The sequence below is a fragment of the Acipenser ruthenus genome, chromosome 2 (genome assembly GCF_902713425.1).
Source record: "Acipenser ruthenus chromosome 2, fAciRut3.2 maternal haplotype, whole genome shotgun sequence".
NCBI classification, from domain to species: Eukaryota; Metazoa; Chordata; class Actinopteri; order Acipenseriformes; family Acipenseridae; genus Acipenser; species Acipenser ruthenus.
Genome location: NC_081190.1, coordinates 70658802 through 70674621, shown reverse-complemented (window position 1 = coordinate 70674621; position 15820 = coordinate 70658802). Strand labels below are relative to the sequence as shown.

The following is a 15820-nucleotide window of genomic DNA, read 5'->3' as shown; positions in this document are numbered from 1 at the left end:
CCAAAACATAAAGCAAAATCTACAATGGAATGGTTCACAAATAAACATATCCAGGTGTTAGAATGGCCAAGTCAAAGTCCAGACCTGAATCCAATCGAGAATCTGTGGAAAGAACTGAAAACTGCTGTTCACAAATGCTCTCCATCCAACCTCACTGAGCTCGAGCTGTTTTGCAAGGAGGAATGGGCAAAAATTTCAGTCTCTCGATGTGCAAAACTGATAGAGACATACCCCAAGCGACTTACAGCTGTAATCGCAGCAAAAGGTGGCGCTACAAAGTATTAAGTTAAGGGGGCTGAATAATTTTGCACGCCCAATTTTTCAGTTTTTTATTTGTTAAAAAAGTTTGAAATATCCAATAAATTTCGTTCCACTTCATGATTGTGTCCCACTTGTTGTTGATTCTTCACAAAAAATTACAGTTTCATATCTTTATGTTTGAAGCCTGAAATGTGGCAAAAGGTCGCAAAGTTCAAGGGGGCCGAATACTTTCGCAAGGCACTGTACAGTATAAATTACTGCTAACCCATGTAAAATAGTTTCAACTTGAAAAAGACATGATTCAAAACTACTTTCAGAGACACCAGGGTTTCTTCTACAGATGGACAAAATGTCAGCACCATAGAATAAAAAGGAAAAACAAAACATCCACATGCAGGAGAAACGTTCTGTATTAGCAGGTCTGCTCATGCCACTGGTTATGGACATTTAAGTTAAATGCATTTGGGCCTGTTTTCTTTCAGGTTATCAACAGTCCAGAGACATTCCACAGGCTTTAGTCTAATGGGTGGTTTTACAGACCCTCATTAGCACTGATCTTACATTACTTAATCAATGGAAAGTTAAGATAGTCCAAGATAAGTTCTAAGCAGTAAATGTGAAAGTGCCAAATCAACGGACCTCTACAACTTGTGTTCAAAATGTTAACCAAGTGCTTAATTCTTTTTTCTATGGTTTATGATATTGCTCCAACATGTGCATCAAGTTTTGAATGCAAATTTCTATTTGTTAACAATTACAGTTGTGCAGAAAACTATTCCAGTAATCACATTTCTAATAATAATGCAAAATACAGTAGCTAATTTGTTTTGCGCATTCTGTTCAAGAGATTTAAAGAATATGTATACATTGATGGCAACCTGAATTGTGTTTCCTAAGCCACAGAACTGTAGAATGAAGACATTAACAAATACATCATTTTTTACATACTGCAGGTGTGCTGTTTTATTCTTTCTTCAGAATAAACTTTTTTTTTTTTTTTTTAAGTACTGAATTGAAACAACTTGGCTAGTTTCGCAGACCCCGATTAGCATTAATCTTTGACTATTTCACCTCCTGTAACATTAACTAGTCCAAGACTAGTGCTAACTATGGGTCTTTGAAACCAGCTGTTAGACTCCATTGTCTAACTTTACTGTAATACAGTGCTGCCCAAACACAGTCCTGGAGAGCCCCTATCCAGTAAGTTTTGTAGGTCACCCTAAATTGCTAATTTCTAAAGACTGGGAACACATGGAAGTTATTGATCAATTAAGCAAATAACTTGTTCAATTAAGGGAACTCTGGTCACTAGGCCAGTTTACATGCTTGGAAAATGTCACGACTTGTTCACTGTCATGACTTATTTAAATTGGTACGGTCTGGATTATAATTTTAGTTAGTTTTGGTTTATGTTTAGTTTATGTTTGAATACAAATGTAATACATTATACAAAAATCAAATACAACATGAAGTTTCAAAGCAGGAATTGTTAAATTAAACAAACCAAAATTATCTAAAATTATAACTCAGCCGTACCACCTTAAATAAATCATGACAGTAGACAGATAAGTCATGACATTTTCCCAGCATGTAATCCAGGCCATTGAGGGCTGAAAAGGGTAGTTCATTTTTTGTACCAAATGATCTCTAAATGACTTCATTTAATAAATCACCTGCTCAATTGATCACAATGAAACTGTTCCAGGTGTTAAGAAATCGATGATTAAAGGTTACCTATAAAACCTGCTGGATAGGGGCTCTCCAGGACCGTGTTTGGGCCGTACTGCTCTAATACAACTGAAACCACCTGCCTGCATGCTGGTTTAGAAAATAGTTATTTCTGCCTCAGAGATCAATTATACTTGCATTGCAATTACTTGTGGCTAAGCTAAATCCCTGCTGGCTTTATATTAACATTGTACCTGTAGATGCACGCAACGGTGAAACTGGTATTCATTTTTACCAGGTTTATTTTAGAATGTAGAATGTTTTGGTTTAGTAATCATACATCTTATATAGATTATTACATAATTAGATGGAATAAAGATTTAGACATTAAAGTTGCTTTACTTTAAGTACAATAATTCCAGAAGACATTTAATTCATTACTCTTCATAAAAGAAAAAGACTGCACTTGGATGAAGCAGCAGCATTATTTACAATTCAAATCTGAAATCTAAATTTAGAATGGCTGTGTAAATATGCAGATGGGAAAAGTATTTTACTATCGCTGTACTTAAGGCAAAAAATTGAAATATGTAAATGTGCATTACTGTGATGGCTTTCAAGAAACTGGAATCATGGTTCTCTGCATTATAATCATGGCTATGGCAATACACAGTGCACTGGACCCACTAGCTATGACACAAATGACCTGGGGTCCAAATAGGACAACAGTCAATCTGGTATTTGTCCTCATATTACCTGATCATGAAACAGCAATTGTATTCAAACTGGTAAGGAGATATTGAAAAAGGTTTTATTAGCCCTCAGAAATCTGCTCTGCAGGAGAGTTAGCAGAAGTCAGTTGTCTTCTACAGCGATGCTTTAGAATCAAATTTATTAGGAATTTATTAAGGGTTACTCCCAACATTATCAAAAGTCTATTAGTCGATAACAATAAAAAAAATGCCTTTCAAAATCTATTGTAATTATTACATTTTATTGTCAAACAAAATTTCATTTCTACAACATTTTTATTTTTACAGATAATAGTTATAAACTATAATCCTTGGATTATTGTGTAAAACATTCAGCTAAAGTTAAATTATAAGGATTGAGGTATGCAATAAGGCCCGATAGGGTGTCCGTATACATCGAATATATGGAGGCCTCAGGACATCGTGCGGCACAAGACGAAGTTGAGTGCCTCCAATCCCCGAGGTCGATATATTCAATGTCTACAGACACTCTGAAGGGCCTTTATGCACTTATAATCCAGGTCAAACAGTGGATTTGAAAAAAAAGAAAAAAAAGCATTAGTAATTATCCTTGCGCCAATAAAGGGAACTCAAAAGTAGTCCCATCTATAACTCTGAACTACACACCAAGTTAAGCTGTGTAAATGGATTTAATTGAAACATGCAAAGGTAAGTAAATATTTGTTTTTGATGTGTTGAATTGAAAAGATACAGCAGGAGGCGAAGTTGAGACGGCACTGAATTCATTTTTTCTGTGAGTGCAAGATGCTGTTGTTTCAGCAGAATGTGAGTAAAAAAAAATAATGATGTCTCTGATTTCAGTAATTTTTCAAGGTCTGTGTCGGAGAGGAGTGGATAATGTGCAGAAGTGTGTTATTCTGTAGAGTATACAAACCACTAAAAATACATTATTTGAAGTGACAAAGTCGGGGTGAGTGAGTATATTGACAGATTCCCCAGTTTTGTTTCAATTTAGACAGCGTTTATTTCAGCTCGGAGATGAATGTGCTTGAAATGTTATATTCTTCTCCATGGGTATTTCTTACATTTCCATAGAAATCTCTTAGTATTTTATAAAGAATTTCTTAAGATGTGCATTTTTCACAGTGGAGACAATTTGTTTTCAGCCAGTCCTGAAAGACAGGGTTTTTTTTGGGGTGGGGGGGGGGTGGGGATTTTTTTCTGTTTTTGCTATCTTCCAGTTCATTTAATTGTTCTTCATCCAAGTCGGCATGTCTACTTACTACTTTAGGATTGTTCTGCTGGTAAGTGGTCACTCAGTTTTATAGTTACTGTACATCTGTAACCGTAAACAAGATGGTACTTTAAATTCTGTGAGGCAGCACAGTAATTTCAAATGTGACAAGGCTCTGTCCAATATACGGACAGCTGGAACCTTGCTCGACCAATCACATTGCTTCACGTTCCATTGCCAGCCCAGGATTGTATTACTTCTTATACAATTGGTGTGACAAGGTTGTAGGTATTATGTAAACACAAATAGGAAAATATTATGCATTTTTCAAACTAATATTCACAATGATTTCAAAAGTTAATTTAATCATCTATTGTTTTATTTTGTTTGTTTTTTTACAGTCATCTTCAAGTACAAGAAGCATAAAGACATTTCCATGACTTCTGAAACAATGGACTTTCTTTATTTTCATATTCACAATTATTATTATTTATTTATTAGCAGACACACTTATCCAGGGCGACTTACAATTGTTACATGATATCACATTATTTTTACATACAATTACCCATTTATACAGTTGGGTTTTTACTGGAACAATCTAGGTAAAGTACCTTGCTCAAGGGTACAGCAGCAGTGTCCCCCACCTGGGATTGAACCCACAACCCTCCGGTCAAGAGTCCAGAGCCCTAACCACTACTTCACACTGCTGCCCTGGAATTATAGGCCTTCCTCCTGGGCCCAATACTTTGTATTATGACTATCATACTAAAGAACCTATCTTAATAAATTATGGGGGTTTAGAAAGGAAGCTCTCGTTCTGAAAAGCATACAGATACAGTACTAAGACAACTTAAGAACATTTTGGGGAAAACAAATCCAAAACTCCACCTGGACTACAATATGTTTAGGGCATTATTTTATGCCCATGCCCTGTAAACATACTACTGACAGGGGGCGATGGATATATAAAGGCATACTACTGTATATAGCAATAGTATAATACATGCACTGTCTAAATCTAATTGTTGGGTGTCACTTTAGGAGGAAGCTGGTTGCTACCATATTCAACTGCTTAAAATACAACAACTTGTTAAGACACTAAAGTGATACTAAAACAGTAACTTAATGGCTGTACTCACTTATTTGTTGCCTCATTCGGTTGAATGGTTAATCTATGCCGCTGATGACTGCAATGAACTCAGCATTTTATATTTGAGATATTTTGCAAATGCTGTGTATGGAATTGGTGACCGCACCTCTAATTGTGTACAGTTGTAATATGGGGAATAGCATGTTGCAGCTCGCATGCTCAGTGTTAGGTAGTGGAGTCCTGATTGGAGATCATGTAATACAGCCAGCTCTTATGTTTTTTACTGTACATGTCCCCATTTATTGTTTCAGTATAAAACAAGTTTAAGTGAGTGAGTTCTGTTATTTACAATATTAAATACACCACAGTAAACACAATATTGTATATTTTAGGTATTTCAAAACCATTCTTTTTCATTACCACAATCTGAAAGCTAAGTTTAGTGAATAGCAGTTTTTCTACTACAATCAAGTAAGCTGCAGTATACAGTATTTCATTAATTCTCAGGAGTACACTTCCTAATTAGTACCAAGTATTTATATGGCCAGCATTAATTTAAAGCCCCGAGTGTGTATTTTAACATAATCCTAACACTGACTAAGAAACTGTTTTTGTATCAGCATGGTTTACTACAGTCTTTAGAGACACATGAATGAAGACACTTACGATGGTGTGCAGAATTATAATCCGTCTACCAAAACAAACAAAACACACACAAGCACGCATACAACACTTCAAATCACTTTTAACTACATCAGTAAAGAAACTATGATGGATCCCAGGCAACATCGAGTCTTATGAAACTTTCTTCTTGAGAATCAGTGGACCCACATTATCGCCAGTCAGCTCATTGTGCTTTATGTGGGATTTATCACACACAGGAAACTGAAACAGGAAAGAATAGTGTTATTTTAAAAGCTGACAATAGTAATGACACATAAAAGATGTGTGAAATATGAAAATACAGCTGTTTGTAACATACAACGTGCACAAAAACAAGTATGTTGAGGCATCCCTTAATCTCTGTTCCTCAGGTTATAAAGTATAGAAATAATGTTACATTTTACAAACGTCCAATGAACCACTCTGAGCTCAGTCCTTTTTCGTATAGTGAACTCACTACACTTTCCACGTGTACACTGAAACCACTCCACAAGTATGCTTCACTCTGACACAGAAAGTGGTTGCAGGTTTCATAAGTTTGACAGGTAAAGTTGTTGTAGGTGACACAAGAAGATGTATATGAGGCAAACTAGTTCTTCCTGAACTAAATTGCTTTCCTATAGGACGTGTCTCCACAGAAGCTAATCACACTCAGTCTAGCAAAAGCCAACCGAATCAGGTACTAAAGAATGGTTTCTGCATGTCAGTTATTGGTAAAATAGAATCCCACTTAGAAACAGTCGCAGAGACAACTTTCTACGGATCAACTATACAGAAGTTACAAAGTTCAAAAAATAGATTATTTTAGTTGCTATAAACCAACAAGGTGAAATATTAAAAATAAGAACGCCATGCTTTATGGTCTAGGGAAGTAAACACCTAAAGTGTGTTCTTTTAAGAAGTAATCTTTCCCAAATCCTTTAGAAAAAATGAACTGCTACTAACTTAATATGTACTGACTCATTAGAACACCTGGCTAATTATGCAAGCGTGGGGCCTGCAAGATGGTATTATTTTATACCACTTTATACTAACCCTGTCAAGTTTTAACATGTAAATATGGAGCACTATGTTAAAGTGTATTACCTTATTCACAAAGATTGGGGGTTTCAATTGCTCAAATACTGTGTTTTATTGTCTTATATATGCACAGGTGTTTTGACTTGTGTTCAGGAGCAGCTTAGTTGCCAGATCCCCTTTCACCATATACAGTATATATCACATACATAAGCAAAGTGTAAAAGCCAGTACCATCAAGTGAGTATTGGCTGTGAATAAAGATATTTTGTATTGCCGGCAATTCACAGCACTAGCTCTTGCCACAGTACTGGCTCTTGCAACTATACAGACACTAATCTAGCATATATCTATGGTGAAAGAAAAACTTGCAACTAGAACTAAAGAGTTGCTCAGACTATATGAGAAATATCTCAGATAACTTCAGCATAAAACCCTGCAGCACTTGCACAAGTGCAAATAAAAAAATGAGACAAGGGACACAAATAAAGAATTAGGGAAGTAAATGTGGTGTAGAAACAGTGGGTTAATTCCCCAAAGCATTTAGCTTTGTGCTAAGTCTGTTGCAAAAATAACAAGAACCAACTAAAGTACATGCATTGGTTATTGGATTTACTTCAAGTTTTTTAAAGTTTTGTTGTCTTTTTTTTTTTTTTTTTTAACTCAGCATGGTGGTAAATGCTTTATAAATGTGGCCCTAAATGTATTGCTGGATTCTAAGCAGTTTTGTTATGTTACTGATTGACTCACAATTGTAGAGAATAATATCATATACACAATTTTGACTATTTATATTAAGTCTAGAAGAATTTAATACAGGACAGAAATAGACTTTGTGACAAAGAGCCAATATGAAAAATATGTTTCACTTACATAAAAAAAAGATCTCGATTTAAACCATATTTAAGCCAAAGCACTAAGTTTGCTTTCTGTGTTATTGTTAATAGGACTCACCTGAGCCTTATATTTGCATTCTGTGCTCTATACAGAAAACTACAGTAACTAAGAGAGCAAACTTGCACAAAATAGTATCGTGGCAAGATAAATGTAATTAAATTAATGCAATGCATGGACTGATTTAAAATGTACATAGGGCCAATTAAAATGACATTTTAAAGCCATTTATTCTTAAGTCTTTTAATTTACTATACAAAATAAATATGTCAAGGTCTTGCACTGAAAAATGAATCAAAATAAATATAGATCTATTTAAGTATTTACAATTTGTTAATTGGTCTGCAGTTTTGAGTGGAGTTATATTTTCTAGGGTGGTATACCGAAAAAGTGAAGAATTAAGCCTAGTGTCATTTTCCATGCAGTTATTTTAAAGCTGTAAAAAAAAAAAAATCTTACCGTTTTTGAACGCCAACACCTGCAGTAGCAGGCATTTGTGCTTTTTAGATCCTCAATGTCAATTTCATTTACCACTTTAGGGTTTTCCTTTTGAATCTTCAGGTTAATTAGGCTGTCTTTCTGTAGCTTTTTCTTTGGCAGGAAGGGGCGGATGGTAAGATACCCAAGCAGTGCGAGAACACCAAGCAAGGGTAGTAAGTGCAACCACTCTGAAACTAAAATCACCAAAAAAGAAACCTTTTAGTTAAATTTCAGTCATATTTTCTAATACTTTCGAATTTACTGATTAAAGTGTGCTACGTGATTGAGAGCTACTCAGATAGAAAATATTACCATGTGTGAATCAGAGAATAACTATCTAGTCTTAGATGACAATTAGAAATCAGTACAAGATGTATTTCCTATATTTTTTTTATCATTTTTCAGCTAAATGCTTATTTTTGAGTAAACGATATTTTCTTGGCTTAATACATAAGTTAATAAGAATTCACCAGATACTGCTATGTTGTAGTACTACAGTAAAAAGGGCAGCAGTGTGGAGTTGTGGTTAGGGCTCTGGACTCTTGACCGGAGCGTCGCTGGGAAGTAAGTTTATGATTTCTCTACTTCTGCCTCCATAATTTTGACAGGTGTCACACAAATATGAGTACATGTTACCTATTCTAATTCATTTACATTTTTGACTTTCTTGTTTTCTGTTACAGTACCATCCGTTTTTTTTTTTTCTTTCTCGGTATTAGCCGTGATCATGCTCATCAAAACACTATTGCTTCGTGTCTGGACTGATCTGATTTTTGTAATGTGTTTTTTTTTTTTATATAAGATCTGTAAATCACCCTGGATAAGAAAATATATACATACATTAAAAACAACAACAAACAACAATAATTAATAATATTAATAATCCAGCGGGAATCACCTGTTTTTTTATAGCCTATATACTGTGATACTGTGAAAATCCTCCCTGCCAGAAACGTATTTGTTTAATTGTTTGTTAATTGTTTTATTAGTTAATTATCACCTGCACCTGGCTACCATTGTAAATTAGAGCCAGGTGCAGGGTATATAAAGAAAGGAAGCACTCTATTTGGGGCTGCTCTGTGTGTGTGTGTCCAGCCAGCCAGCCAGCCAGTCAGTCAGTCAGTCAGTCAGTCAGTCAGTCGTGAAGAGAAAGGTAGTGTAAAACCTTTTGTTAATTGTGAAGAAACTGTGTGTTTTTGTTTGTTTGGTTTTGTTTAACAGGTAAACAACTTAGCTGTCCTGTTTTATAGTTTAGGTTCCGATTTCTGTTTATGTTTCGTTAGTGCTTGAAAAGAGCTAGGTGTTTGTTTTAGTTTATTTTTATTTTGTATTACTAAAATATAGCACGACAGCGCTTTAAAACTTTAAATCTGTGTCTGGGTCTGCATTTAAAGGGGCAAACGAACCGTGGAGAGTGCAGCAGGTTCATAATAAATATATATATATATAGTGTATATATATGTGTGTGTGTGTGTATATATATTATTATTATTTATTTCTTAGCAGACGCCCTTATCCAGGGCGACTTACAATCGTAAACAAATACATTTCAAGTGTTACAATACAAGTAATACAATAAGAGCAAGAATACAATAACTTTTGTTCAAGCAAGGTACAAGTGTGACAAACCACAATTCAATAATACAGCAGATAATAGTGATAGTTACATCAGGATATGATTAAATAGTGATAGTTACATCAGGATGTGATTAAATACAAAGTACTACAGGTTAAACACTTGGCAGATTACAGTATTCTGAAGTACAGGATTAAATGCAGTAAAATAGGGGGCAGATAAGAGCAAAATAAAGCACATTTACATGAAGGGTGATAGTGTCCCAGGATACAAACAGAGGAGTTCTACAGGTGCTCTTTGAAGAGGTGAGTCTTAAGGAGGCGCCGGAATGTGGTCAGGGACTGGGCAGTCCTGACATCTGTAGGAAGGTCATTCCACCACTGGGGAGCAAGGGTGGAGAAGGAGCGGGCTCTGGAGGCAGGGGAGCGTAGCGGAGGTAGAGCTAGTCTTCTAGTGCAGGCGGAGCGGAGAGGTCGAGTGGGGGTGTAGGGAGAGATGAGGGTCTGGAGGTAGCTGGGTGCAGTCTGGTCAAGGCATCTGTAGGCTAGTACAAGAGTCTTGAACTGGATGCAAGCGGTGATCGGGAGCCAGTGGAGCGAGCGGAGTAGTGGAGTAGCGTGGGCGAAGCGAGGCAGAGAGAACACCAGGCGGGCAGCAGAGTTCTGGATGAGCTGGAGCGGACGGGTGGCGGACGCAGGGAGGCCAGCCAGGAGGGAGTTGCAGTAGTCTAGGCGGGAGAGTACCAGGGCCTGGACCAGGAGCTGCGTAGCATAGTTGGTGAGGAAGGGTCGGATTCTTCGGATGTTGTTATATATATATATATATTTATATACAGTAAATTTTTAGGCAGGTGTGAAAAAATGCTGTAAAGTAAGAATGCTTTCAAAAATAGACATGTTAATAGATTATATTTATCAATTAACTAAATGCAAAGTGAGTGAACAGAAGAAAAATCTAAATCAAATCCATATTTGGTGTGACCACCCTTTGCCTTCAAAACAGCATCAATTCTTCTAGGTACACTTGCACAAAGTCAGGGATTTTGTAGGCATATAGTCAGGTGTATGATTAAACAATTATACCAGACAGGTGCTAATGATCATCAATTCAATATGTAGGTTGAAACACAATCATTAACTTAAACAGAAACAGCTGTGTAGGAGGAATAAAACTGGGTGAGGAACAGCCAAACTCAGCTAACAAGGTGAGATTGCTGAAGACAGTTTACTGTCAAAAGTCATACACCATGGCAAGACTGAGCACAGCAACAAGACACAAGGTAATAATTTCAGAAATTTCAAGGCAGACAGGGGTTTCCAGATGTGCTGTCCAAGCTCTTTTGAAGAAGCACAAAGAAACGGGCAACGTTGAGGACCGTAGACGCAGTGGTCCGCCAAGGAAACTTACTGCAGCAGATGAAAGACACATCATGCTTACTTCCCTCGCAATCGGAAGATGTCCAGCAGTGCCATCAGCTCAGAATTGGCAGAAAACAGTGGGACCCTGGTACACCCATCTACTGTCTGGAGAAGTCTGGTCAGAAGTGGCCTTCATGGAAGACTTGCGGCCAAAAAGCCATACCTCCGACGTGGAAACAAGGCCAAGCGACTCAACTTTGAACGAAAACACAGGAACTGGGGTGCAGAAAAATGGCAGCAGGTGCTCTGGACTGATGAGTCAAAATCTGAAATATTTGGCTGTAGCAGAAGGCAGTTTGTTTGCCGAAGGGCTGGAGAGCGGTACACGAATGAGTGTCTGCAGGCAACAGTGAAGCATGGTGGAGGTTCCTTGCAAGTTTGGGGCTGCATTTCTGCAAATGGAGTTGGGGATTTGGTCAGAATGAATGGTCTCCTCAATGCTGAGAAGTACAGGCAGATACTTATCCATCATGCAATACCATCAGGGAGGCATCTGATTGGCCCCAAATTTATTCTGCAGCATGACAACGACCCCAAACATACAGCGAAAGTCATTAAGAACTATCTTCAGCGTAAAGAAGAACAAGGAGTCCTGGAAGTGATGGTATGGCCCCCACAGAGCCCTGATTTCAACATCATCGAGTCTGTCTGGGATTACATGAAGAGAGAGAAGCAACTGAGGCTGCCTAAATCCACTGAAGAACTGTGGTTAGTTCTCCAAGATGTTTGGGCCAACCTACCTGCCGAGTTCCTTCAAAAACTCGGTCTATGCTCGGTCTATGTTACACACCGATGGTATGTACTATGATACCGCGATGTACTCTTCATTCTGTTTTGGGAGTTATTCTTTCAGCATCATGAAAGCGTGCTTGGGAAAGTGATTAGTTTTCTTTCGGTCTGAAAGAACGATCATGATTGCAGCTTCCCTGTTTATTTTTTAAATATGTATTAACACTAGTCATGCTGCTGTCACAATCGTTGTTTTGTATATAATCATTATATAGAACCTTGTATGATCGCTGGGTGTTTTCCATTGTTGTAATACATCAGAAAGTGCCTGCATTTCACTTCAGTGATTGGGTGAGAGTGCTGGAGTGATGTGCGCGGAGTTAAGGCTTGCTTTTTAAAAGCGTTATTTTGTGCCTCGCAAAACTGGTTTTGTGCTTGGCACACACTTTCGAACATGGCAGGATCTCGCAAATTGTCGTCCACTCACGCCAAATTGCGCTATGCATACATATCTGTGCACGGCGCAAAACGGATTGTGGCACGCAAAAAGAAGTTTTGAATATGGTACATTTTGCGCATAACAGTCATTTGCGACGCGCATTAACCCTCTGTGTGGTGCGCAAACCATTCGAATATCTGGGCCAATATCTCTAGATCTGCTATAGGCAATGCAAATGTATTTTTATTTATTTATTTTATAAAGGAATACTGCAGCATTACACAGTGGGATTAGAACACAATTGCAATTCATCTGTACCTTAATGTCTTCACTAATAGTGACAAAGTAAAGTTTCCTGTTTTCAATTATTGCTGCACCAAAACCAACTCTTTCACCAGCTAAAAGTATTTTTTCAGCAATATGTAGGCTACACATTTGTTTTAGAGAAGACTGACACTTACTACTGTGTGGACAGGAGGGGTGAAAAAAACTTGTATCTTCCATTGCAGAAGGTGAATAAAGTAAATTAATCAAAAATGATTCAGTGTGTGGTGGCATTTCTTTAAACATTTGCTGATGGATTATCACTACATGCAAAACTTAATCAATGTCAGCTGGTTCAACCTATATACACTCTGGTGTAATATTCTGAATGTAAGACAGACGGTTGATATCACCAGTAACAGCAAAGCAATTATCTTAGTGTCTATCCTAGCACTTCGTTATCTGACATGCCAATATACTTGCCTTTTATGCATCAACCACTTTTGTAAGATGACAGAGATACAAGCAGGTCAAAATATAACACTCCCATTGCAGAGAGATTACATAATTTACATCCATGAGCACAAGACCCACCACTCAACTTTTGTACAGCTGTGTGGTACAATTAGGCTATCTAGTTAAAAATGGGAGGTTATAACACCAGGTCATCCGTTTCTGTTTAAAAATAAATAATTTACAGCACTGGAGACTAAGACATTACCTCCCCAGCATGCCTCACGCCTGCCCAGTCTTTAGTCTTCTTACTGTGGTATACCATCGGCACGCATAGATAGAATAACACATTTCATATAACTTGTTATGTAACACGTAAATGAATTTCCTTGAACAAATGTGTTTGCCCTTAAGAAAAGTATTTAAATTAAGAAACATACAATAATACTATTATATCCAAACCTACGTTATGATGCTGTCTAATAACTTCGTGCTCCGCATACACTATTATTGCTGATCACAATTATTTTACCAGAGGAACAATTAACTAGTATTTTGGTAACACATTGAAATTTGTTACTAAAGTCTTTAAAAGGATGCCACGACACTGCAAACAAATAACCATTGTCATTCTACATGTCTTAAACAAGAAAAAGGAAAGTTTACCTTGTCATAAAATGAAATACAAATTAAAAGGTTGCACGGCCGTAGGTTTGAGTTCCAATTTGTTATTTAATTAACTAAAATTGTGTTCTGGCTTTAATGCAATACATGCTAATTACAAACATGTGTTCCTTACCTGTGAGCTTTGCAAAACCAGTGATTGACTCAGGTAAAGGTAGCCGCTTGAGATATGCTGGGAGTTGTTTTTTAATGATCATCGTAATACTTTCAAGCACCATCTTGACTCTCTCAACAAACCTAAATTCAATGAAGTTACATATTTCCTGGCCCCTTTGCTATCATTTCCCTACGCAGTTTCGTAGAGCAAGTGTAGCATCAATTCTCAAATTAACGGACCGAGTTTAGCGTAAATATTTTTGTGGATACAAAATTAAGCGTGCCAGGGAGATGCGATTTACAACCAATGACAATACGGGAGACCTGGTGCTTTTTGGTTGGTTGACGTCACCATGCGACATAATTTAAATGCTTGCACTATACAACTATTTTTAATTACGGATGAATTAACAGGAGTCTAGTTTATCGATGTATTATTCGTACAACTCTAATACAAGGTACAAATTAAATCACCAGCGTTTTGGTAACATATAACAATAAAGTTGTATCATTTTTTTTAAATAATTTTTTGACCATGATTGAAAAAATAATTCGATATACTGTAGCAAAGATATTATACCAAGATACTCAACCCTGCCTTTAATTCCTTCACGGTGTCTGCAAAGGGTTATTGGATATAGAGAGAGCTCGGGAGAATTTTTGCATTGAGAGTCAATGGAGCAGTCTCAAACTTCTTTTTTTTTTTTTTTTTTTTTTTTTTAAAGATTTTTGCAAAACAAAAAAACTTAAATTGACTTTTGCCCAAGGTCTCATGAAGATTTCCAGAAAGCTTTTGACAAAGTCCTGCATAAAAGATTAATTCTCAAACTGAACGCAGTAGGGATTCAAGGAAGTGGTTAACATGTAGAAAACAGAGTACTGATTAGAGGAGAAACCTCAAAGTGGAGTGAGGTAACCAGTAGTGTTCCACAGGGATCAGTATTAGGTCCTCTGCTATTTCTAATCTACATTGATTTAGTTTCTGGTATTGTAAGCAAACTTGTTAAATTTGCAGGTGACACAAATAGGAGGAGTGGCAAACACTGTTGCAGCAGCAAAGGTCATTCAAAATGATCTAGACAGCATTCAGAACTGGGCAGACACATGGTAAATGACATTTAATAGAGAAAAGTGTAAAGTATTGCATGCAGGCAATAAAAAGGTGCATTATAAATATCATATGGGAGATACTGAAATTGAAGAAGGGAACTATGAAAAAGACCTAGGAGTTTATGTTGACTCAGAAATGTCTTCATCTAGACAATGTGGGGAAGCTATAAAAAAGGCCAACAAGATGCTCGGATATATTGTGAGAAGTGTTGAATTTAAATCAAGGGAAGTAATGTTAAAACTTTACAATGCATTAGTAAGACCTCACCTAGAATATTGTGTTCAGTTCTGGTCACCTCGTTACAAAAAGGATATTGCTGCTCTAGAAAGAGTGCAAAGAAGAGCAACCAGAATCATCCCGGGTTTAAAAGGCATGTTGTATGCAGACAGGCTAAAAGAATTGAATCTATTCAGTCTTGAACAAAGAAGACTACGCGGCGATCTGATTCAAACATTCAAAATCCTAAAAGGTATAGACAATGTCGACCCAGGAGACTTGACCTGAAAAAAGAAACAAGGACCAGGGGTAACAAATTGAGATTAGATAAAGGACAGAACAGAACAGATTCAGAACAGATTCAGAACAGAAGATAGGAGGAACTTTTTTACACAGAGAATTGTGAGGGTCTGGAACCAACTCCCCAGTAATGTTATTGAAGCCGACACCCTGGGATCCTTCAAGAAGCTGCTTGATGAGATTCTGGGATCAATAAGCTACTAAGAACCAAACGAGCAAGATGGGCTGAATGGCCTCCTCTCGTTTGTAAACTTTCTTATGTTCTTAAGAAAATGGCATAGGCAAATGATGACACAACATAATTATAAATAATGCTATTTTCTGAGCACAGTCCGTATTGGGGGAATGGAATGTGCACAATTAGTTCACGTGCAGACTGTGCCGAGGTTCAATTGAATGATTGATTAGCAATCGAGTCTCGGCACAGCTGCATAAAATAATGAATGTTTCACGCACACGGGGTTGGGTGTACAGTGAGGAGGTACTTGAGAGAGAGAGAGAGAGGAGAGAA

General features: G+C 37.1%; 1 protein-coding gene across 1 annotated transcript; it reads right to left on the bottom strand.

The window, feature by feature from the left end:
* Positions 1 to 4233: 4233 nt before the first annotated feature.
* LOC117408779 (CDGSH iron-sulfur domain-containing protein 2A-like) lies at positions 4234 to 13976 on the bottom strand. The gene is made up of 3 exons (XM_034014077.3): positions 13702 to 13976; positions 8003 to 8217; positions 4234 to 5854 (listed from the first exon to the last, which is right to left on the bottom strand). Exons 1-3 carry the CDS (start codon positions 13802 to 13804, stop codon positions 5765 to 5767), a joined length of 408 nt encoding a protein of 135 aa, XP_033869968.1. The 5' UTR covers positions 13805 to 13976; the 3' UTR covers positions 4234 to 5764.
* Positions 13977 to 15820: the final 1844 nt, after the last annotated feature.

Excerpts from the sequence above, each read along its gene's own strand:
- LOC117408779 (XM_034014077.3), bottom strand. The coding sequence starts at position 13,804 with ATGGTGCTTGAAAGTATTACGATGATCATTAAAAAACAACTCCCAGCA. Across the intron at positions 8,218-13,701 it reads TGGTTTTGCAAAGCTCACAG|TTTCAGAGTGGTTGCACTTA; the intron begins GTAAGGAACACA and ends TGGTGATTTTAG. Across the intron at positions 5,855-8,002 it reads GGTGTTGGCGTTCAAAAACG|TTTCCTGTGTGTGATAAATC; the intron begins GTAAGATTTTTT and ends TTCCTGTTTCAG.